At 42.5% G+C, this 24,820-nt stretch overlaps 1 protein-coding gene across 5 annotated transcripts; it reads right to left on the reverse strand.

The window, feature by feature from the left end:
- Nucleotides 1–1,311: 1,311 nt before the first annotated feature.
- rgl3a (ral guanine nucleotide dissociation stimulator-like 3a) lies at nucleotides 1,312–19,194 on the reverse strand. Of its 5 annotated transcripts, none has more exons than XM_046312731.1 (19): nucleotides 19,043–19,194; nucleotides 18,454–18,600; nucleotides 16,583–16,799; nucleotides 11,576–11,746; nucleotides 11,246–11,394; nucleotides 10,278–10,322; nucleotides 10,025–10,194; nucleotides 9,657–9,811; nucleotides 9,276–9,563; nucleotides 9,008–9,111; nucleotides 8,733–8,817; nucleotides 7,247–7,315; nucleotides 6,211–6,297; nucleotides 5,972–6,004; nucleotides 5,650–5,867; nucleotides 4,915–5,023; nucleotides 4,367–4,633; nucleotides 4,053–4,167; nucleotides 1,312–3,822 (listed from the first exon to the last, which is right to left on the reverse strand). In XM_046312731.1, exons 3-19 carry the CDS (start codon nucleotides 16,766–16,768, stop codon nucleotides 3,668–3,670), a joined length of 2,406 nt encoding a protein of 801 aa, XP_046168687.1. In that variant the 5' UTR covers nucleotides 16,769–16,799; nucleotides 18,454–18,600; nucleotides 19,043–19,194; the 3' UTR covers nucleotides 1,312–3,667. The 5 variants fall into 5 exon arrangements, with proteins under 5 accessions (XP_046168687.1, XP_046168688.1, XP_046168689.1 ...); XM_046312732.1 differs by having other exon boundaries at nucleotides 18,454–18,543; nucleotides 19,043–19,192; XM_046312733.1 differs by lacking the exon at nucleotides 19,043–19,194 and having other exon boundaries at nucleotides 4,915–5,020; nucleotides 18,454–18,849.
- Nucleotides 19,195–24,820: the final 5,626 nt, after the last annotated feature.

Below are 24,820 nucleotides of genomic sequence, written 5' to 3' on the forward strand. Positions count from 1 at the left end.
CTTTGAACGGGGTATGGTAGCAGGTGTCTTTGAACGGGGTATGGTAGGTGGTGTCTTTGAACGGGGTATGGTAGCAGGTGTCTTTGAACGGGGTATGGTAGCAGGTGCCAGGCGCACTGGTTTGTGTCAAGAACTGCAACGCTGATGGATTTCACACTCTAACAGTTTCCCGTGTGTATTAAGAACGGTCCACCACCCAAAGGACATCCAGCCAACTTGACAATGCGTTCAACACCTTGTAGAGTCCATGCCCCAATGAACTGCGGCTGTTCTAAGAGCAGGTTCTTAATGTTTTGTGAATTCAGTGCATGTACATTCCAGAGGTGTTGAAATGGATTTGGAACAGTCTTACATTCTCTTCATTGTTCTGTCTCCAATAGACTTCATAAAGCGCTTCTGCCCACTAGTGGTTGAAATACAGACTGGAGTCAGCAGATCGTCAGAACAGTCTATCACCCCTCCCTACTCAACAACCGGACCAGGAACGGGGGAAATACTGGCCGCGATTCAAGACTAAAAATACAAAAAATGTGGGCGAACTCAGTCGGGCTTTGACCCCTAGTATCATATGAACATACATAAGACATGGACAACTGTGTGGAATTGCCAACAAAAGGTGTGTAAACATTTTTGGATAGCATGGTTTGCAAGGGGTGGGTGTTTTACTACACCGATACTTTTCTATATCCATTTGGATCTTTGTCAAATACTTCACCCCGGCCGGCTCTATCGGTTTCATAGTTCCACTCAGACTGTAGTGCCACCATATGGCGAGAAAGAGCATAGCCCATATTAAAATGTCATACATTATTTATTCAATGCTCAAAGTCAGCCACCACATTTCAATGGAGGACAGGTTCAAAAATCACATCTCTATAAAACAGAATAAACTTCAAACAAAGATACTACTGCAGTGACAGTAAGGTATTTTAATTGATAAAGCAATAAATAATGCAATAGTGTTTTTGTTTGAGTTTGACAGACTAACAATCAAATTAAACAGTGGAATTACCTTTCCACACCCAAGACATTTCTTCAAACAGCATGGTTCTCCAAATGGTTCTCAGACACAGCATAGCAACGACACCACACAGTCTCTATATACTTCAGGTACAAAAATGCTCACCTGCATAGGTCGAAGGGACGCTTTTGTTTACTTTTTAACCAGTCCCTCCCTATTTATAGTCCCAGAACGGGGGCAATACAGACCTTGATCATCAAAAATAAAGCTATATTTTTTGCATGGACTAGGTGACAAATAGCATGGACTAGGTGACTAGTGCGTAAGATATAATGCAAAGTCAACATGAGTTGAGTATATTAAATCTTTATTAATTAATATCCCATAGTTTAAAACAAAGTGACATTGAAAGAAAAGTGCTTGAATTAAAACACCCAACTATGTCTTACTAAACTCGTGAGGACGTTTTGGGGACCAACAATGATTCCCATTCAAAATCCCATTTTCCCTAACCCTATTTTCCTTAACTCTATTTATCCTAACCCCAACCACAACCCTAAAATAGCCTTTTTATAAGTGAGGACTGGCCAAACGTCCTCACTTCTCTGAAGTTGTTGGTTTACTATTCTAGTAAGGAGTTCTGGTCCTCAAAAGTTTAGTAAAATGTGCACAAACGACAAATGATTCTCCGAATAAAACACTGATAGGGGTTTCAGCTAAATCTTAAGCAGCACAAAAGGTCAATTCATGCTTGTTCTCTGCTGTCTCCCCATCTGACTTGTAAACAGTTCTACACCTCACAACACTATCAGCAATACCCACATTCACCAACTGCCCTCACACCGGCTAATGAATTCACCATAAATAACACCAACACATTCTTTGTCTTTCAACATCCACATTCAATAGTCATTCTCATCCCTACTGAAATGAAATGGGCCTTTTTTTACCACGGGGGGGTTAGGGGTTTGTTATCAGACATTGTTTGGGGGAAACACTCTCCCTCCTCCGCTCTCTTTTTCTGCATTTCTTCAGATAGCCTGTAGTCACGTATAGAAAAACAGTGTACAAAACAGTAAGAACACCCTCCTAATATTGAGTTGCACCACCTTTCCCCTCAAAACAGCCTAAATTTATTGGGGCATGGACTCTACAAGGTGCCAATAGCGTTCCACAGGGATGCTGGCCCATGTTGACTCCAATGCTTCCCACAGTTATGTCAAGTTGGTTGGTGGACAATTCTTGATACACACAATAAACTGTTGAGCGTGAAAAACCCAGCAGTGTTACAGTTCTTGACACGCACAAACCGGTGTGCCTGCAATCTACTACCATATCCTGTTGAAAGGCATTTAAATCTCGTCTTGCCATTCACCCTGTGACACATAGAAAACCCAAGGCTTAGAAATCCATGAACCTTCATCTACATTGATTGAAGTGGATTTAACAGGTGACATCAGGGATTATATCTTTCACCTGGTCAGTGTGAGTCATTCATGTTCTGTACACTGTTTATATCCTTCATTTGACATTCAAAACAAACGTTCTGATAAGAGACTTAAAGTGCCATCATCCCATTATAGTTAAGACATTAAACATACTGTACATTTACCAGGCACTGCCCCTCCCTCCATTGAACAATTCAAATTACAAACAAATATCACTTTATAATTTGTAAAAATAAAAAAAATCCCCTCGCTCAAAGCTGAAACACTGAAATGCAACATAGCATTGAGAATAATTTCTGAAACGATCTGGTCTATATTCATATTGCTAATAACACTATCATATCTACCGCTGTTAATTATTTCTGTCTCGGTCTGTGTGTATGTGTATGTTATATCTAAAGCCTATGGAACACATCCTGCTTCAACACTTAAATGTACCTTTCCTTCCTCACTTTCTGAAATGTTAGAACCGCGTACCCAGGTGTGTGGACCATGTGAATGGTCATCCCCTCAGCCCATAAGGACTGCATCATTATGTGAGACCTACACACCCCACTCAATCATGTTGGACACTTCCATCGACCCAGAGTCAATGACCTGCATGCCCTTTATGTTGGAACACCTATTTAGAGTAGAAAGGGAGATTTCCTGCCTCCAGGTTCCTTTTCTCCATAAATAAGTAGATGCATAGTCACTTGTGTTGATAATAGTCTTTGCTGTTCGGAGCTAAATTAATGACATGCAGTGCTGGTTCAATACACTGGTCAACATTCTAAAAGTGCCATAGCATATTTGTTGACATTAGCTGGTGTTAGTCTTGTGTAGAAAATAAAAATGGTTGTGGTTGATTCCTCATTTCTTCCATTGACATCCAGATGGCTTCAATCCACCGAAGTGGATATGAGGCCACAAAATGTCTGCTTGCGTCACTTCAATTCACCTGTTCAGTTTCCATCCTTCAATATGGAACCTCCTGGAATGCATCTATTCCCATCCTTGAGTTCATGAGTATCAAAATAATCTCCTTTCCAATGATGAGTCAACCACGTCCTGGTGCAGAAACTTCATAATGGTGTTCACAATGCAAGTTCTCAGGCTGTGGCCAATGAAAGGCTTAAATGCGCATTTCTACCAAGCATCAGCAGCTAGCTCAGTTACAGTGACTACGCCATGGTTCCAGTGGGCCACAATTCCACTTCCACCCTTTTCTATTGCTGTAGTTCTCCCTCCAGACTAGGAGGTGGAGCTGTGGTGCCGTCTACTTGGCATGGCATCCCCTGGCCTGGGCCCCGGGGCTAGAAGAAGTGCCTAGGAGTCTGCTGTGGCTCCTCCAGCGCTGGCGGAGGACAAAGTCATAGTTGGCCGAGGTGGCCATGGCGTAGAACACGTTGGCCTTGTCAGGGATCTGGAGTTCTGGTGGGAGAGGAAGGGAATATATAGATCAGTATGGGGATTATATTGAGTGCCATACACATTTGGGGTGTATCTCCATTGTCTATGGTGGCTTCTTTTCCTTGTCTCCTCTCCTTTATCTGTACTGATCAACAACAGAGGTGAACACAATACAAAATGTAGTTTAAAAGTGCAGAGGAAGAAAGGAGACAAGGGAGAGTAAGCTTCTTTCCTACTCTGACTGCGCTCACCTTTGTCCTGGGACAGCAGCTGTGTGAGGCTGAAGTCTGTACAGCTCATGTTCTCCAGGTTGTGTTTGTCCAGGGCCCTCTGGATCACCTGAGGAGTGTGGTCCTGACTGGTCAGCTGGACAAGAGGAACAGAGAGACAAGGTTAGCAGAACACACTGGACATATAAGCTGCTTCAAGTGTACACTCTTATAGGAGGTGGAAATCCCAATTATTATTATTACTACAATCTAGAAAATCAACTACCATCCCTAACCAATGAAGAGAGAGATCTACATTGGGGCACATTGGGGAGTATTTGTTAGAGTTTACTCACCAGAATGCTCTTATAGACATTGCCGTTGTTGCCGCACTCCACGCTCACCCTCACGATGCAGGAGTCGGCTACCTGCTTGTTATAGACAGGCTTAGAGCACGGAGGAGAGGAGGAGGAGCAACAGGAGGAGGAGCAGTCAGGGCTCATGACCATAGAGGAGTAGGAGAGGTCGGGCTGGGAGGAGCTGCAGGAGGCGTTGGAGGGAGTGGGTGAGGTGGTGTTGGAGGAGAGGCCTTCAGACACGTTGTGGAGGGAGCCTGACAGAGACTGGGAGAGAGGAGGCATAATAAATGCTCCATGCTAACTGGCTAATAGCTGTTATACATAAACAAGGTCAACATAGAACTTCAGACCTGGATTCAAAGAGTACTTTAGCTGTGCTTTATTGAGCTTTCCTGGCACATTGGAACCACATTGGAATACTCCCCAAAGTGCAAACCCCACCCAAAAGGCTCTCCAGGCAGGCTCAATCAAAACGCAAAAAAATATTTGAAAGAAAGCAAATATTTGAACCCAGATCCGATTGAATCCTGGACATGGTTATCTACCTTGAGTTTGACTCTGAGGGGTGAGGGCTGTGGTGAGGACAGATCCTCCATCTCAGAACCACTGGAGCCTGATGACGACACACTGAGCTGGTCTGAATGAGTCTTTCTGCTGGAGACATCAGTGCCCGACAGCAACCGACACACACACAAAAAAGGAAAGGGTTAATTAAAGTGCTCACAAATACCTCAAAAACACTCACATGTTCAATAGAGTTGAGGTATAGACAGACACCCCGAAGGCATTAGCCAAGACACGCTGGTGTGTTTTAATAATGCTGTAGCCCACACAAATGCTTTTTAACTTTCAAACCCACACGAGTGCCTGGACTTTGATTTTTTTTTACCAACACTTAACCATTTGTGGATATAATTTTTCCTTTCGCTTTTGAAATGACTATTCCCCTCCAAGAGCACCTGCTGTTGTTGGGAATACCTGCAGGACTCTTGCTACTTCTTTTCCTTCAATAGATAAAGTATATTCCTAACATAGTCTTTGGCCAATGACAGGAGTGTATTCTGTATTTATTAGGATCCCTATTAAATCACTAAATATACTCCTGTCATTGGCTGAAGACAAAGAGATGACAGGAGTGGAATGTTAGCTAGAAAAAGACTGGCACCCAGCCTAGCTACAACACAGTAGAGTATTGTATTTGGGTAGAGTGGCACAGGGTAAATAATAAATTGTGTCAGAAAGGATTCTTGACATTTTGGGCATAGGAAGGACAGACTTACGAGGGGAGCTTCTTGTTGAGCAGGCGCTGGCTCCAGGAAGAGGGCGAGTTTGGACAAGGGTCGACCGGATGCTCCAGAGCACGGGACAGCTCATAACTCTCCTGGTCATTGAGCATGGTGTGGTTCTGCAGCCAGGCTGAGATGGTCTGGTCTACCGGAAGCCTGTAGCAGGAGCAGAACGCCTGCAGCTGGCCAATCTGAGACAGGATCTCAAACTCCTGATAGAGGGAGAGAATGTCATGATACAGCCCACACACACAGTACTGTATGGTTACTGAGATTGGTTGCATTTTTTTTTAAACCACTAGGGGGTGACACTTACCCGTCTACGTTTCTCAAAGTTAATGAGGCTACCCTGTGAATTACAATACAAATAGGATTGAAATGAGCTCACATACCAGACCATTGTAAATGCAGACAAATAATAGATAAGGAAAGTGGGTCATAAATAGGAGTGAGAAGTTAAGAATGTTCTGACCACCAAAAGGTCTAGGAAGGCCACATCACAAAGCCACACTCATATTGAATACATTGGGTTAGATATTAGAATTGTGATCTCACCTCTACTGTGTCTGTGAGTGCAGTATCCAGCATGGTGAGGACTGTCAGGTAGGTGCCCAGGTAGGGGACTACACCACTGGTAGGGCTCTGTTTGAGGGACGATAAGACACTAAGTCATACAGCAGCCTGTATTATACATTCGTCCCAAATGGCACCCTATTCCTGCCTAGTGCACTCATTTTTCACCAGAGCCTTGGTCAAAAGAAGTGCACTAAATAAGGAGCCATTGGGGCACGTTCTAAACAATGTCAACAGTTTATATTGTGTGAAGGACAATGGGATGGTACGTCATAAAACAGTTCACAGCGATTGTGTTTATACAGAAAGCATCACCTAACCTTTATATAACATTGACCTGATGATGATCCACAATGACTAAAAATGGTCTAAGTGAAGTTAACTTTGTACAACGTAAATTCAAGTGTCATTAAAGTGTGCAAAAGGCAAGTGTTGTGATTTGAGCTGACTAAGAGTTTCCACTGGACAAGAGGATGGAAATTAAAAGGAGGAAGGTTGGAACGGAGAGAGATCTATATTAGGGAATTACTGTGTAACCCAAATGGCACCCTATTCCCTAAATAGTGCACTACTTTTGACCAGAAAGTATTGCACTATATAGAAAATAGGGTGCCATTCAGGAAGCATCCTGTATCACAGACAGAGGCTGCATGTAACTTGTTTCAGAGAAGACGAAACTAGGACGGGTCAGGACCATTAAGGGGTATTCCTACCTCACTTCCTCTTTTCGCTCTAAAGCATTAGGAAGAGACTTGTTTGCTGAGCTAACAGTATTATTTTAGTCTTCTCCACGTATCTCGTGCTCTGTGGTCCAAAGTCAAAGAATAAGGAAGCTACATAATGTCGGCAGATTTGAATGGATTTGCACGATTATTGTGGACAGTAACTGAATATTATCAGCATGCTAGCTGTTCATACAATATACTGTAGGTGCTTTGTAGGTGCTCAGACAAAATTTATATCATTTTAGTACAAATCATGTTAGAACACCTAAAGCACGGGCAGGAAGTAGTCTTACCATCTGTTTAGACATGGGGCACAGCTGGGGTGACTTGGGGGTGGCGTTGTCATCCGGCTGGCTGCCATCCTAAAGAACAGCAAAAACAACAGTCACATTAGGCTTGGTATAAAATGGGCACGGAAAATCATTCATTCAATTGCCAACCATTAGCCAAGAATCAATAAAGTCCTCTAAAGGTTCCTACACATGAGAGTGCTTGAAATAGTGTGCATTATTCACGGTCACACTACCTGCATCTACTAGTTTTGGGCTTAAACAAGTACATAGAGTTTGAGATGGGTGGGGAAATCATAGCCAGCCAAATAGCTGTTCTATCATACTTTCTTATATAGTACATAGTTTAGTTCTAATTTAATTAACTTCTTAATTCTTGTTATTATTGGGTGTGGTGTCTGATTGGTTGTCCCCCGTCATGATAAGGCTGTGATTGAGCATTGAATCACCTATAAAACCCAAGCACTCACCCTTCTTTAGATAAGCAGCCAGTGGTGGCTGATGGTACTTTAAATGGGAGGACGGGCTCATAGTAATGGCTGGAAAGGAATTCATGGAATTGTATCAAACACCTGGTTTTCCATGTGCTTAATACCATTCCATTAACTCCATTCCATCTATTATGAGCCATCCTCCCCTCACCAGCTTCCTCTGGAATCAACACATACCAAGTCACCTCCGCCTGGTAATAGATGTTGCTAGCTTTACCCGGAGGCGTGTGTGGGTTCAGTCAAAGCAGTGTGACTCAATGTGCCCAGCCCGAAACTGGCAGTCATATTGAATACGCCACCTTAGATGTGGGCCATTTACAAAGCCAAGTAAAAGTGAATATAATATGATAGACAGTGCTATCGGATATGACTGACCCTATTTGATTGTGTGGCCAAAGTATAAAGTACAATGGCTCTTTTGTGCTGAAGTGTACACTTCCGATATGATAACAGCCCTATCATTATACTGTATTAACACCCATATCAGTCTTTTAGTTGGCGGCAGGTAGCCTAGAAGTTAAGAGGGTTGGGCCAATAACTGGAAGGTCGCTGGTTCGGATCCCTGAGCTGACTAGGTGAAAAATCTGTCAATATGCCCTTGAGGATGGCACTTAACCCTAATTGCTCCGGATAAGTGCATCTGCTAAATTACTAAAATGTAAATGAAAAAAATGCTTATGGAACAGAACAGTAAATGTTGCTACTCAGGTGGAAAATTTATTTTTAAGTGGTGTTCTTACTGTTGAACTCTATGGTTGTGGTGCCATTCTGTGTTTTTTTTATTTTAAATTGAACCTTTATTTAACTAGGCAAGTCAGTTAACAACAAATTCTTATTTACAATGACGGCCTACCCGGGAACAGTGGATTAACTGCCATGTTCAGTACGATAGATTTTTTTTTACCTTGTCAGCTCAGGGATTCGATCCAGTGACCTTTCGGTAACTGGCCCAACGCTCTAACCACTACCATTCTTTGGTTCTATTCTGTGGTTCTTACCTCCACCAGGATCTCTCTGCTGGTCAGAAAACAGTTCTCATCTGGGAACGTCTCACACAGCTGGTCAAAACAGGCCATACAATCCCTAAAATATAATGTATTGTCAGTTTTCAGAAATGCATCTCAGCCACCATATTCAGGGTTGCTTTCCGCTCAAAGAAGAATATCCAAGTGGTTTCAGTTCAGAAGTAGAGTAAATCTGGGTCTGAGAACTTACCCTCAGAATCACTGGCTGACAAAATGTAAACCTGCTACCGTGCCTCTGCATATCTCACCTGTTGACGGCAGCCCAGGTCTTCTTGAGGCGGTACACAGCATTGGACTGCAGGGCTGACAGGATGGCTCTCAGAGAGGAGAAGTTCTTCAGCGTTCTGCACTCCTACAGAGGACAGGAACGAACACAATGCCTATATTTAGCCACTTAAGAAACAGTTTTCCTGTTGCTTTACTAAATATCTATTTTTTTAAAAGCTAAACATGTCTCTAAAGATCTTAAAATGTAGATATGTATATGTTCTATGTATACAATCTGGGCTTGCTGACCTGTGCTATGGCGATCCACCGCTCTAGCACCCTGGCCCTGAGGGTGGGGCTGGTGTCAGGGAGGAGAGGGGAGCTAGGGGCCGTAGATGGACTCAGGGTTGAGGAGGAGACAGAGATCGGAGACATTGACGAGGAGCACAGCAGGGAGGTGATGACCCGGTTGGTGACAGCGTTGAACTGGGCGATGGTGGCACGGACGGTGGGCACCACGTTGCGGCTCTCCTTCTTGTCCCGCTGAGACCAGACACAGCCCAGGCACTGGAATGGGACCACCTTGATGAAGAGGTCCTATAGAAAGGAGGAAAATACACTTTAAGATTTGTCATTCATTCAGAGTGATTGAACAGAAAGGGTTGGGTCATAAAGATGATTAACACTTACAGCATCCAATCGTGTCAGCTGCTCTGCCACCTCAATGACAGGGAAGTCCATAAAGTCTCCAGTCGCCTCCTTCGGTACTTCCTCTCCTGACCCCTCCTCTTTCTGCTGACAATCACTATTATCTATTGGTGCAGACTGATGCAGACTAATGCGATCTAGGAAGAAAATAAGCAAAAAATAAGCATAATCACAACTTGTAAGACTTCTGCTGGTGAGGTAGGATGCAGTTTTTTGCTTGTGAGAGAAAGGGGAAAGGATAAAAACTTGAAACAGCGAGGTACTACCTATATTTGTCCAATAAAAACCAAGAGTTTGATTTCTGTTGAAAAAAAAAATGTCTACGGTTTGCCTTACTGAATGCTACCAACCTTCTTCCTGGAGCTTCTTGAGCAGCGTCTCAGCTGTTTGTGCGATGCGACGGAAGGCGAGGCGGTGGCGGAGGTGGAAACAGAGCAGCCTCAGAGAGGGGTGCCGAGGGGGTTCTCTGAAGTCCTCCCTGTGTTCTTCTAGCCAGGTTCTGATCAGGGGCACCAGGGTGCTGGAGGAGGGGGTGATTAATATCAAGGGTGTTTTATGGTAAGAAGACATTGTAGAAGTAGTTGAGAGAGAAGTTCCTCATACCTCCTTGGGCAGACTGTGTTGTCCAGGTTGGCAATCATATCATCCCTATGGAAAGAGAGACATGCAGTACTTAGAAAGAAACCTGAATGTTTGCTCAATGGTTAATGCTCCTACAAGGGATTTAGGGGTAGAAAGCAATGTTTTGACCAACATGGTCTTTGTCAAAGAAATAGTTGGCCCTCTGCTACTCTCCTGCCACACCATGAATCTGACAAGCAAGAGTAGCCCTTTACTAACATATAAACTAAAGAGACCTGACCTTCGGCGGAAAGCCCATTGCTGTCAATTACAATCCATGTGCCCTGGGGATAGCATATGGTGACATCAGTTTCATAAGGTAGCCTGTTGCTACCAGCACTGCAGAAATTATGATGACAGCTTAACAACCAATTAATCATTATTTCTAGGGTTCTAAATGTCATAGGTCAAAGCAGATAGCTTTTTACTGGAGTTTAATGCTAACTACTGTACTGGTAAAGGGTCTTCGTAGTGGATAGCTCAGAAAAGTTAAATATAATGTTATCACATAATAAGGTTCCCAGATTTTCCAGAAATTCCAGTTAGAGCATTCCTGGATATCGTGAGGGAATAAGCAGGAGATCCAGGAATCCTCAAACTATGATAACTGGAAAACCTCCGTTTTATTTTTATTTTGCATAAAATATTATTAATAACCTATGAGGCAGCATTTCTAAAAAGACATTCTTGTTGGACCCGTCATGTGGTAGGTAATTAGGAACCGGTTAGGCAAACTGAGTGACTGTCGCCTCCCCACGACGTCACACAAATATGTATGGGGTGAAATTGAATTATTCAAACTAGGAAAGACTTACAACATTAGACTGGTAGTCCTACATCATGCCAGATGCCTTCCAAATATTGTTGAAAGAGGTGCAACCAAAGTGCAGCCTCAGAGATTAGTCAGAGGTTATTAGTCTGATAAGAATTCAGGTCATTCTGTGTCTCACCTCTGGAAGAGCAGTTCTATGAGTGTGTTGGGGGTGGTGAAGGTTCTGTAGGTGGACAGAAACACTCTGACGTAGTCAGATTCCTGGTGTTCTGAGTCCAGCAGGTGGGTTACCAGGCGCTCCAGGGTCCCCGCTTTCAACCGACGCACCTTTAATCAAATACAAATCCACTTTATTCATAGTGAACTTTTTACATTAGCAGTTGTCACAAAGTGCTCGTCTCCCTCTCCCTACATCTTTCCCTTTCTACGCCTCTTGTCCTTTGTCTATCCCCAGTCTTTCCTTCTCCACATCTCTCTCTGATCATTCATTCTCTCAAAGTGCTTTTACCTTCACTGTGTGGTACTGGATGAAGTTGAAAGCCGATGGAGTCGACAGGGACATAGTGAGAGGCTCTGAGGGGACCTGGGTGGAGGGGCTGGGGAGCACAGGCTCCCTACATAGGGTTATGCCGAACACGGCCCCCTCTTCCACCTCCTCCCCCCACTCCTGCACTGGGTCCTGGTGGGAACAAAGGAAGTGGAGGTGAGACTTCAATAGACTAGAATAGTAATTGCACATTAAGGGTTGTTGGCATTAGCCAAAAGTGCACATAACACACAGAATTAATCACAATGGGTTTGCCGGTTCTACTAAATTCACATAGACGTTCAACTGCAGTGAAGCGGCCTACATTTTCCTCATGCTTTGTGACACAAACACCATTAGCCACATTCAAACCATTCAGGAAATGAGCAGTTTAAGTGAGAAGGTTAAGTACAGCTACGTCAATAGCAACGTTCCAGACGCTGCTTTCAAACAACATAGAATTCTCAGTTCAATCTACGCAGGCACTGCAGAGGCATCAATTAGTCTGTCTAGCAGCTGGTATGAGAGCTTTTTAAACATTGATTGCACATCTCACAATGTTAAGGGACCAAATGTAAAACGTGTGGCACATTTTTAGCTAGACATCCATCTATGCAAATGTAAATGCTGCAGAGGTACCTGCTTTTAGACTGAATGCCTGTACAGCAACAGGTATGTGACATCATTAAATAGATATTATACATTCACAATGTATAGGGACCTAAATGTCAACGTGTGGCATGTTTTCAGCTAGAAATGTTTTTACTATACTGTATGATTATATCCCATCTGACTGGTATGAGCACATTATACATTTTGAAATGTATAATTGCTAGTTATAGACCTGCATGTCTAAAATGTGGAACGTTTTAAGCAAGACATCTGCAACATCGTTGCTCCCTCCACTCAAGCTATACTACATCAACTCCAATTCCATCACCCAGAGCAAAGTAAAGATAATATTCAATCTCCGTCAAAGAGAACCACAATGGAAATACGTTTAAGTTCAACGTTTTTTTAAATGCATTGCATCCATGTGTTGTTCAATTGTGCTATTAAAATTGTTTTAAAAAAAATACAATTGCAAAAAAAACACTATGGCATTTCCATCTCTTTTGAAGAAGACTCCAACGTATGGTGTTAAAACCAACCAAACACCATTTCACACAGAGGGTACATCCCAAATGGCAGCCTATTCCCTATGGGCCTTGGTCAAAAGTAGTGTACTACATAGTGAATAGGGTGCCATTTGACACACAGACAGACACTTCCTGACATACAGAAGGAGACCCACATAGCCCATATTAGCCCAACATCCCATAGACTTGACAGAGGTTATACCCTCACAATGTAACCAGAGGATGAAGTTTCAGTTTCACTGATAGGGCAGAGTGTAGAGCGGGTAGGGTGTGGCGCTACCTGCTCTGTAGCCCCTAGACTTTGACCCGACTGGGTGGGTAGACAGAAGACCCTACCTAGTCCTGTAGCTTTTAGGCAAAGCAGAACTCACTGTATCCATGGGGCCTGCCTACCCATGCACTGGAGAGCACTACAGTACCTCTCAGTATCGCTGTGTTCTGTTCACGTTGGTAACCAAATCGGAGTAACACATTTCAGTAACATCTAGCAGTTCTCAGTCCCTGGAGATCCCATTAATTCCATATAATAACTTCTAGGGTGAAGATTCTAGCAAGTAGCCCACTGGCACACAATGGAGAATCAAGCCATAAATAGAGGATGAGGAAACAAGGAAGTTTCCACACGGTCAGACATATTGGATCCGAGTCATATAGACGGCAACGTCCAAACTCTCCCTATATCGGTCTCTGGTTGATGCTTTTCACAGCCACTAAAAGCCTGTCGATATCCATAGTCTGTCGTAAAGAACATTGACAGGTTCCAAATGACTGTTTGTTGTCATTATACAACACCTAATGGAGTCTGGCTGGCTGCAGAGGGAATGAGAACAAGAGCCACTATTTACTGTGCCCTCCAGATCTGTGTCCTCCATATGCCAGACATGCAAGTTTTGTTGATAACTCTCCATGGTACACTGGTCTGGACCAATAGGCACCCTCAATGTTCTGTCCCTGTCTGGTGTGTGAACAAATACACACAAATTCACCTTCAAAAGAATTTAAAAATGACATAACCAAAATATTAAATCTTGAAGACAATATTGAGTTAAAGTTGTGATTACACTATATGGAAAACAAAATAATATTAGCAGGAAAAATCACAATCTGGTCCTATAATAATACTTTTTACTCTCTATTCATTATTTGAAATATTATGGTTTAATTATTTTAGGCTATTGTTTTTTATATATTAAAATCTCACAGGATAAAAAGCTGTGTAATTAATTGATTGCATGAGACAAAAGTAGACCAACTAGACTAAAAGAACAGACATATCAAAAGTAGTACAGTAAGCAATGAATAAAGGTAAAAACTAATACCATTGACAAACGCCATTTCCCCATATTCCCAGTCGCTTTAGTTGATGAAAGAAGTTAAAGTTTCCAGTAGTTTAGGGAGCCATTTCTTCTGTTTTGCTGCTGGTATTTACTGATATTCCAATGAAGTAATCCGTGAGTAATCGAAATAAGTATTGGATGGCCAGTAGCCCAGTTCCGCAAATTACCTGGGATGTCGCTGATCCGACCAAAAGAACAATTCTGAATTTCGTATAATAATAGAGTATATTTTATATACTGTATCAACTCAAACGACATTAATAGATTAATATACTTCTAAGCAAGCTTCAAACTCGATAGCCTAATCGCTACACAGCCTGTCTGTGTGAGCTTCGCTGTGAGCTGTGCGGACAGCCGGTTTCTGTTCAAAGTCTCAGTGACTAACTGCACCTGAGCGCGTGAGCAGAGGCTGTACTAGCAGGTGAGGGCAGGGCGGGAATCTCGATACCACGCGCTTTTACGTGAACATATTTGGTGATAGCAGTGTCACAAACAGACGGTAACAGGCAACTTTCACACTTGTAATGTTTTCTTTCTGATTATTTAGGTCAATAAAAATAATTTAAAACAATGTAATAAACAAACATTTGCACCATTTTAGTAGGTATAGATGATGTCTGATTACTGTAGGCCTACTATCGCGATAAAGGGAACATTTGCATTTTTTCCTTAAATGCATTAATCCACTTTCTATTCTCTAGGTACAGTATGAACTTTTTGCTATTAGTGTTTTGGGAATTTTTAAACCATCACAAGTCTGAGAAAATTATTCAGGCAAGAACCATGGGCCTGTAATGTGCTTCTCAGGTGACTGCTCCTGGTATCTCCTTCCTACCTTATTGCCACTATTCTAAAATCCAGTCGGGACAGTTCGCAGGACTGCTCTCAACCCATAGTGTCTGTAAGAGGTATGGCATGGTTGGAAATTCCACAGGAAAACAAGTCTGTTTTGTTCCTATTGAGTGTTCCAAGCCAGTGTCACCTGTTGCTGTCCTTTTCTACTGGCTGGCTGAAAGTTCCAAAATGACTTAGAAGCAGACCATATTTATCACTTGGTGAAGAGAAACATGTAGGACAGGACTCTAGTCTATCGCAGGGACTTACCCCCAACATAACTCCTTAATTCTGAGTACCACTCGAGACGCATCAGGTCCCGTTTTTACAGTCTTTGGTATGACTCGGCCAGGGATCGACTTCCCAACCTTTCACTACTCACATTTGATTATAAAATTGTAGTCTAATCTACTTTTATCCCTAAATTGTCCCAATGAGAAAGCACCTTGACCGCCCAATGATAAAGTGTCTAGCTCAGCAGATGGCGTTTGATCAATGGCTGTTTCTATTATAAATCCCCCTCATTAGCAAACATTGGGTTTCAAAAGGGGAGAATGGGTAACTGTTGCTTAATGAGTTTCCCCCTCCTCTGAATATCTGAACCATGGCCACCCAATGCCACACTCTGCCAGTCCAGAGGCACAAAGAGAATGAGAGGGGGTAGCAGAGGGGGCAGGGTGAATAATTAACGTTAATGAGACACAGTGAATTCACAACAACACAACAATTGTTCGATTAGATGACTTCAAAACAAATTCATCTCGATTTTGTATAATCGACGACATGAGTAAAGTGTCTTTTTGGAACAATATTTTTGTTGGTATGAAATACGGTTTACAACTGTGGGACATGTCCAAATGATAGCCCTTATCAGAAGAGGCGTGTTAAAACCAACACGCTTCAGAAGTGACAGACACACGTCCTGGTGGACTTCCTTCCTGCTCAGTGTCAAAATAGCTACTGTGTTCAACAACACAAACTACTGAAGAAAAAGGAAACTGAAGCAGCAGCCTACATGAGAACCACATCTGCTCTGACGTAAAACCAACTCACACAGAGGTACAACATGACAGCTGTTATACAGCACAGTGATGACCCCTCCCTCATACCATTTACGCAGTACCCGAACCTAGACAGTAAAGCTGGCACCTATAAATCTCAACCCTAGCTCTGCAACTGACGTCACTGGAGATGTCAGGCTCTTATAAATCAATCCTAGTAAGAGGAAGCTTCCAAAAGTAAGGCAATTGGATATTCTGACAAGAAAAGTGTTTTCATGTCATATTCAGGAGGCTCCCACTCACCGGTTTCACTTGCCAATTCCCTGTAGGTCTAATACCTGACATTGATATGGTTTTAATGGAGCTACCAAGCTAACTGACTGCTCAAATGTGTACGCACAATAACTATATAGGGTATCAGTCAGACAAAACCCTTCAGCCTCTACACATTCAGACTCAAGCAACTCTTTACCTAACTGAAAGGGGGAAAACACCATGCCACCAAATCTAACCTCCTAAATTAATACATTACCATTTGATAGGTACTTTACACAATACTGAGTCAGACAGACCTTTAATCCTCTACGCATTGACCCACTCCACACAATGCAACCCACTCCACTCTCTATGGCCCTTAGCTATAACGAAAGGGCAAACATCACCTTTCCACCAACTCACCTCAGTGACCTCTGTGTCCAGCAGCTGGAAGCGCCTCAGCCAGAGCCCCGGCTCCATGTCCGTCAGGACATCCACACGGTGGGTGTGTCGAAGGCACAGCAGTCTCTTCATCCTGCCTACCCGGGCTCTCAGGCCCCTGCCCTCCCCTTCACCTCCACAGAGAGATAGTGTAGACCGCATCCTCATCCACAGGTAGTAGAGTCATCAAGGTTCTCACCTGACAAGAGGAGAGTAGAGAGAGCCCTTAAACACCACACTATAGTACAACTATGTAAGACAAGTGACAACGAATGAATGATAGGTCTACAGGACAGAATGAAAGTCCTCCTTTGTTATATGTTACATGCCAATACTTTATTGCCAATGTCTAAGAAATTCAGTAATATTATGTTGCAAGGAAGAGGTTCAATAAAGAAGACAAAAGAGTCATTCAACATGGGAATTTCTTAGTGGTATTTAGAGGGCTGGATAGCAATTCCTGTACATTACCCTAACATATTCATTGGTTCATAGAAGCACAATGACATCCATTTTCTGACCCAATTCCATGAAAAGGGAATGTTGTCTACTTTTAAGCAAAGGAAAAATACCAAAAATAAATTTGAGAAAACTCCTCCAGTCAATCTATGAAACCATGACCAAGTCCGTCAAGAATTCACTGTCTGTCTACATAATCGCTGCTCTTTCCAGGACCGACAGGCTTTGTTCATTCTAAACCCATATAATCCTTTGTTGACTCCACACCTTTGAGGCATGAACATAAGTGACAAAATATTATGGTTACAGTTTTGTCGTCACTTAAGTTGATCTAAATAACGGTCTACAATAGTGTAATGTGTGAACATGTGTGAGGCTAGTCATCACCAATCTGATTCACTATAGTCTTTCACATGCATCTCAACCTGTCCCTTCACCCAAACGTGTAGACAACACATAGCCTGGTGCTAGACTATGTTCTGTAGCCAACAACATGGCAATGAACACACAGAGGAGTTGACTGAAGAACAAACAGACTATATTACCAGGCTAGGAAAGACAAATAGAAAGTACAGTAACTTAATGCATTTGATTGGTGAGCTTTTCCTTAACCCCAGTTTAACATATCAGCCCAGATTCATCTTTGGAGCCATAATGGCTGTACAGTTTCTCTGAGTCATGAAAATAACATTCCATACAGGGAAACTGTGTTGAGATGCCATATGACTTGGCAAGACTACAAACAGATCTGAGAACCACCCAACCTGTTCTTGCTAAGACAGATTAAGTAAATACAAACAGTACAGAAGATATATGTTGTGCCAACAAGAAGATGCCAGACAACGTGTTGTCACAACATTTTATAAATGGGGCTTCTTTTACCAGCTTTACGGAGAAATAGGGACAGGAGGCATAGCATGACTTAGGCTACCTATAACAATAATAATATCACAGCCATTTTTACCCACATAATCCTTTGACTCCACGCACATCTTTGAGTCATTAACATAAAGTGGTGCCAAAAATAAACACAATCAAATATTTAGAAGACAAAATGGAATGGTCACTCAGTGATTGTACTGATTGGTGCTTGAACAACTTATGGTTACATTTTGGTTGCCACTTGGTTTGAATTAAATAATGCTTCACAATAATGTATGAACATGAATGACACTATTGGTCATACCAATCTGATTGACTATAATATTTCACATGCATCTCAACCTGTCCCTTCCCCCAAAAGGTCTAGACAACACATCGCCTGGACCTAGGACTTTAAGAGTTCCTTAGCTAACTCTTCATGGCAATGAATGAACACAGAGATGAGTTGGCTAAAGCAAAAACAGACAAGCTTCCCAGGCTAGGAAACACAAATAGAAAGTACAGTAACTTACTGCGTTCGATTGGTGAGTGTCTCCTAAACCGCAGTTTGACAGATCAGCCCAGATTCATCTCTGGAGCCATGATGGTTGTACAGTTTCTCTCTGAGTGATGACAAGAGCATTCCATACAGGGAAACTGTGTTGATGGGAAGCTTGGAGCTGGAGAGAGTGGCATTGAATGGTCACTCAGTGAATGTTGATTGTACTGGTTGGTGCTTTAACAGCTGAACTATGGAGAGAGAGAGGGAAAGAGAGAAAGAAGGGCGGGTGGTCCCCTTTTTTCCTCTTTCCCTGCTCCCCTCTTCTCCGTTGTGTAATACGGTCCTGTATAAGTAATCTGATTACAGATCTGTCAGGTCCAATATCTTTCCGCTTAACAGATCTCTTCATTAAAAGTGAGCGAGTCCCCAACTCCCTTTTGTTTTCTTGTTGGCAAACCATCAACACTGGAGAGATGAGCCATGCTACTGGCTCTCTGTGTGCATCGTGCCTGTATTTCTGACAATTAATATATAAGGAAATACTAGGCCTAAGGACTAAAACTATTAAGATTAAACCGTTGTTTGACCGTCAACTATATAGACAATAGTTTGTTTCTTACCTGAAAATTTTCCCACATTACACATTTGCATTGATTTCTAACCAGGGCTGATAGCATGTTTCATTATCATTTCACATGATGGTCATTTCATAAACATTGTTTTGATTAGAAGTCCATCCATACACACTGGCCTAATTGACAGAGTGTGTGGAGTGGAAGGGTAGTTCAATTTAGGAAAACACAGGTGTACAATGACTAATTGATTGCCTAGCTAATTATCTTAAAGAGGGAGGGTACCTGTTGGTCTCCCTCTCGCTCTCTCTCAAGTCATCAGGTTGAATAAGGGCATGAGGTAGCGTGCCTTGAATGATGTTCAGACAGGTTGTTAGAACGTACTCTTCAAGAGAATGAAGAAATTTGGGAGGTGTGTCTCATTGGCTACGTTCACACAGGCAGCCTAATTCACAAAAGATCTGAATTAGGCTGCCTGTGTGAACCTATGAGTTTTATATCCAAAACTAAGATTCAAAGCACACAAATCATGAATAATTTAAAGCTTAGATTAACGGTATAGGCCTATATATGAAAATTGAAAATGCTTCCAAATCTTATTCCTTATGATGTATTTGTTTACAGGTATATTTTTTTGCCATTTATGAATGTCATTCAATGAGTTTATATTGGCTATAGCAGTAAAGGCCTAATTCCATATATTTTTTTATACAGTTACACTTTTAAGAATGAAAAGCCTGTTGTATTAGATGAAGTGCCCTTTAATATAGACCACATGGAGAATTCAATAAAACTGCAAAAATGTATGTCACATTAGATCTATACATTTCATGTGTAGGCTAATGGGTGTGTCTGTGTGTATGGTGTGAGAGCAACCAATGGAAATCTAGCCCGAGCTCTTTATTAGGCCCTTTGAAATGAAGTCAATATTGTTTCCTGTTAGGATAAAAAATATAGAAGAATAACAAATATACACACCCATTATGCCCTGGCCTTTGTTCTGCCTCTCTGCTTAACATTCACCTCTTACCCTCTGTAACTGCGTCATAACTTCAGAAACGTCAAACGCCCAATCTAAAGCTAGCACATCCTTCTTTCTTGTTGCGTCTGTGGAAAATATGTACCGCTTAAACATTGGTTGCTAAGGCCTGTTACAGCCCTTTGAGTATCAATAATGAAATATCAGATAGATTTGCAGGCGCTACAAAACTACTAATTGAAACCTGTTCTCATTAACCAAGCAGGACTAAAGCGATTTCCAAGTACATTTCACCTCTGTACTCTTACAGTACACTGTCTGAAACATGTTGTGCACCATGCATGCCAGGCACTCATACTGTCAAACTCACACAAACACACACAACAAAGAATGCTTAATCCCAATGACTCATTGTGCTGGTTTGAAAAAACTTCTGTCCCTCTGCATGTCCCTCACCCCCAGCTGTCTGTCTGTCTCGTTACATAAGTCACACAGCCAGCATCATGTGAGCGAGCATGGAGAGAAGAAGGAAGAGAGAGAGGGACGGAGGGGAAGAGAGAGAGGGAAGGAGAGCAAGAGATAGGGAAGGACGGGAAGAGAGAGAGAGAGGGAAGGAGGGGAAGAGAGATAGAGACGGAGGGGAAGAGAGATAGAGACAGAGAGATTGAGGGAGGGTAGAGAGATGGAGGGGAGAGAGTGACAGAGAGAGGAAATGAGGGGAAGACAGGGAGCAAGAAGGAGGGGAAGAGAGAGACAGAGAGAGGGGGGGGAAAGAGTGAGACGGAGAAGGAGGAAGGGAGGGAGGGAGAGGAGAGAGAGAGAGTGAGAGTTATTGGACTTGCATCTCTGATTCTACAATATGAGGAAAGGTTGTCCCATCAACAACGTGTTGGGAGGAGATGACAGTGTCATTAGTCATAGTTCAACTCAAGCACAAACAACTGGGTTGTTACACCAAATGAGTGCCTTTGTATCCCTTTGATATTTTAAGTAGACATTGTGCATCAATATTGAATTTTAAAAGCCTGTTATATTAAATAAAGTGCCCTTTAGTATAGACCACATGGAGAATTCAATAAATCTGACTAACTAGTGCCAAAATGTCTCTCCGTGCATCCTCTGTGACATCTAGGAAGATTTTAACTCACTTAACCCCAACATTTCTCCAAGTTTCTCTTGTTTTTAATATGGTGAAACTTTAAATAAAAATATATATAAATAAAATTCTCAAAAGAAACATTGAACATCTAATAGTCAAATAATAGTGTAAAAGTGGAGGCCTCCCGAGTGGAGCACTAGTGCCACTAGAGATCCTGGTTTGAGTCCATCTGTAACCGGGAGACCCATGGGCTGTACACAATTGGCCCAGCGTCATCTGGGTTAGGGGATGGTCTGTCCTGCAGGGATGCTCTTGTCCCATTGTGCACTAGAGACTCCTGTGGCGGGCTGGGTGCAATGCACGCTAACATGGTTGCCAGGTGTACAATGTTTCCTCTGACACATTGGTGCGGCTGGATTCCGGGTTAAGCGGGCATTGTGTCAAGAAGCAGCGTGGCTTGGCTGGGTTGTGTTTCTGAGGACACACACCTCTCCCAAGTCTGTACGGGAGTTACAGCGATGGGACGAGACTGTAACTACCAATTGGATACCATGAAAAAGGGGTAAAAATAAACAAAAGTAGAAGAGCTTTGTAGTAACCTGGTATATTTATGTTTACCAATAGATGGAAGTATTGACTCAAGACAGGTTTCTTTCCGCATCAGTAGCCGTTTTCTGTCTGCCATATATAACCATGGTAAAGCCTCAGGTAGCTTACGCCAGGTGCATTAGGGAATGTTATTCTAAGTTACAATTAAATACTAAAATGTACTTATGTGTCCGGTGCCATCAATCTAAGAAGCATTTTAAGCTACTACATATTTGGCGATATTTTACATATTTGTTTGTCACGAATTCAACGGAGTGTTTGGTGTGTGGCGCTGGATGTGAGACTCAGGTGAGCTGTGGAAGATTCGGAAGGATTGATTCCCTGGATAAGGATAGGACAAATTATTGACTATGTGAGGGGAGAGAGAATCGGAAAAGATGGCTTATAGGCAACAATGGGCTCGCTACCACCATTTGATCCTAAAAATCTGGAATGTGAAATAATGGACCATAAGCATCTGATCTCTCTGTTCCATGAACAAAAGCCAGTACCACAAATGGTCTCTCCAAGAGTTCAACGTTGGGCTGTGTGGCTCAGGGCCTACGAGTACAGAATCATTTATAAACCAGGTAGATACCATGGGAATGCCGATGCTCTGAGTAGGCTGCCAGTTCCACAAATCATCGCTCAGGAAGGAGAAAATGACCAAGTCTTGATGATCGATGTGTTGGATGACACACCGGTGAACACAGCACAAATCAGGCAATGGACTTCAAAGGATGTGACGTTATCACAAGTGCATGAATTTATCCTGAAAGGATGGCCTACAGTGACAGAGCCTCAGATCATGCCTTACTACGCTTGTCGCTTGGCCTTGAGTGTTGGAGATGGCTGTGTTCTGTGGGGTTCAAGAGTAGTTATCCCACCACAAGGGCGGGGTATGCTACTGAAGGTCTTGCACCAATCACATCCAGGTATGTCGGCAATGAAAGGCCTAGCAAGGTCATAGGTCTGGTGGCCAAAGATGGACCAGGATGTAGAAAATGAGGTTAGCCGGTGTACAGATTGTCAGATTAACAGGAAGTCACCCCCCACCGCGCCAATACATCCATGGGAATGGCAAGAAAAACCATGGACAGGGCTACATGTGGACTATTCTGAAACCTTCCTCTGGAAAATGTCCCTTGTGCTGACTGATTCTCATTCAAAGTGGATGGATGTTAACCCCGTGAACACGTCCACGTCGTACGCTACGATTGAGAAGTTCAGTGTCATGAGATTGCCTCAGATGTTGGTTAGCGACAATGCTACTTGTTTTACAAGCACTGAATTCACAAGTTTCATGAAACAAAATGGAATTCCGCATATAATGTTGGCCCCTTTTCACCCATCCTCAAACAGATTAGCAGAACATGCGGTTCAGGCCACAACGGAGGGGATGAGGAAGATACAAGGGGACAGCATTGAAACAAAGGTGTCCAGATTCTTGTTTAGCTACAGGATCACTCCTAAAGCTACAACTGGGTTGTCACCTGAAGACATGCTGCCGTCAAGGAGGTTAAGGTCAACCTTGGATCTCATCAGACCAGACCTGAAAGTGACAATACAACAAAAGCAATGGAATCAAAAACAGAATCATGACAACAGAGCCACAATCAGAAGTTTCTCACCTGGAGATGTCTACACAAGAAACTATGGGTTTGGTCCTAAATGGACTCCAGCTACAATTGAGGATTGCTCAGGACCAGTATCCTATACTGTGATCATCAGAAGTGGACAAAGACTAAGGAGACGTGGATCAGATCCGAGCTCGAATTCCAGTTCCATCCGTGGACATGGATCCATGCTTAAACGAGCAGGACAGGACATTGGAACGTTCCCCAGAGTTGTAGTTAGACAAACAACCTGAGACAAACAAGTCTCAACTTCCTGAGACCACCATTCCAGGATGACCCCTTCCTGTGAAGTCTCCACAAAAGGACTTTGTTTCACCATCAGGGGGTGAAGTACTCTGAGACGCTCTATTAGAGATACGTCCGCCAGACTATTTTAGATCCTAAGGGAGGTCATGGTCGAAAAAAAATGTAATATAAAAATAGCATGTGGTTGTTATGAGAAAATCATCAAATGTTTAAGTTGGGTTATTAGCTTTAAATGGGGGAATGTAGTAACCTGGTATATTTATGTTTACCAAAAGATTGTTTTTCTATGTCTGCCATGTATAACCATTCTTGAGAAAGCCTCAGGTAGCTTACGCCAGGTGCATTAGGGAATGTTATTCTAAGTTACAATAAAATACTAAAAACGAACTTATGTGTTAGGTGCCATCAATCTAAGAAGCTTTTTAAGATACTGTTATACTCTTTTTGGCCAATTTTTGGGTGTTTTGTGGTGGAAAACTGAGTGGAAAACTGAGTGGCTCAAGCAATAACACATCAACCCTCTAACCCAACTTGCATTCAATTGCACCTCCCTGTGGTTCACAACAAGCTTCCATTCCCTCTGCCACAAGGGAATTTATGGCTGATTTAAGATGAAAGTGTCAACCCTGTCACGGTCGACCCTGTTCCTTTATTTAGCACTTAATAGGCATTTAGTATAGTATTCTTATGTATTTAACCTCTTCAGATGGGAAAATTTGTTTTTAGGAAGTTGAAAAGGTTCAAATTAGGTGACCAAGATATACATCTTCTCAAAAGGCAACGGATTGGTGGAACGACCCACTTTAGATCAGTAGCGTGAGGTTCCCTGTAGTTCCTCAGAGGTGAGGTGTGTGTCTTCCCCGTAAGCCCACTGATGTTACACAGGATCTCATGTCAAACATGGACAATGGCACTCGTTTGTTATGTAGTGTAGTGCATTGGATCGTAAGGTGACCCCTTTATTACAATAGATGGGCTTAGACCACGAAGAGAGAAAAAGTCAAGAGCAGAAACAGGTGACCTGTTCTAATGAAAACAAGTGATGATTTCATACTATTCACAATACCTTAGGTATATAGTGGACGTGTCAATATACTTGGTACCGGTAGTTTCATTCAGATACACTATATTGTCAGGGTAAACACTTATTCAATTATTTTCCGTTTCAGAGTGTGTACAGTACACTAATTAAAGTTGGTGTTTGGTTTCATATTGTAAAGACATACAGTACAGAATGGTGTGATTGATGTGTAAAGACAGTGGGTCCAAAATTCTAA

Source organism: Oncorhynchus gorbuscha, linkage group LG18, assembly GCF_021184085.1.
Source record: "Oncorhynchus gorbuscha isolate QuinsamMale2020 ecotype Even-year linkage group LG18, OgorEven_v1.0, whole genome shotgun sequence".
NCBI lineage: Eukaryota > Metazoa > Chordata > Actinopteri > Salmoniformes > Salmonidae > Oncorhynchus > Oncorhynchus gorbuscha.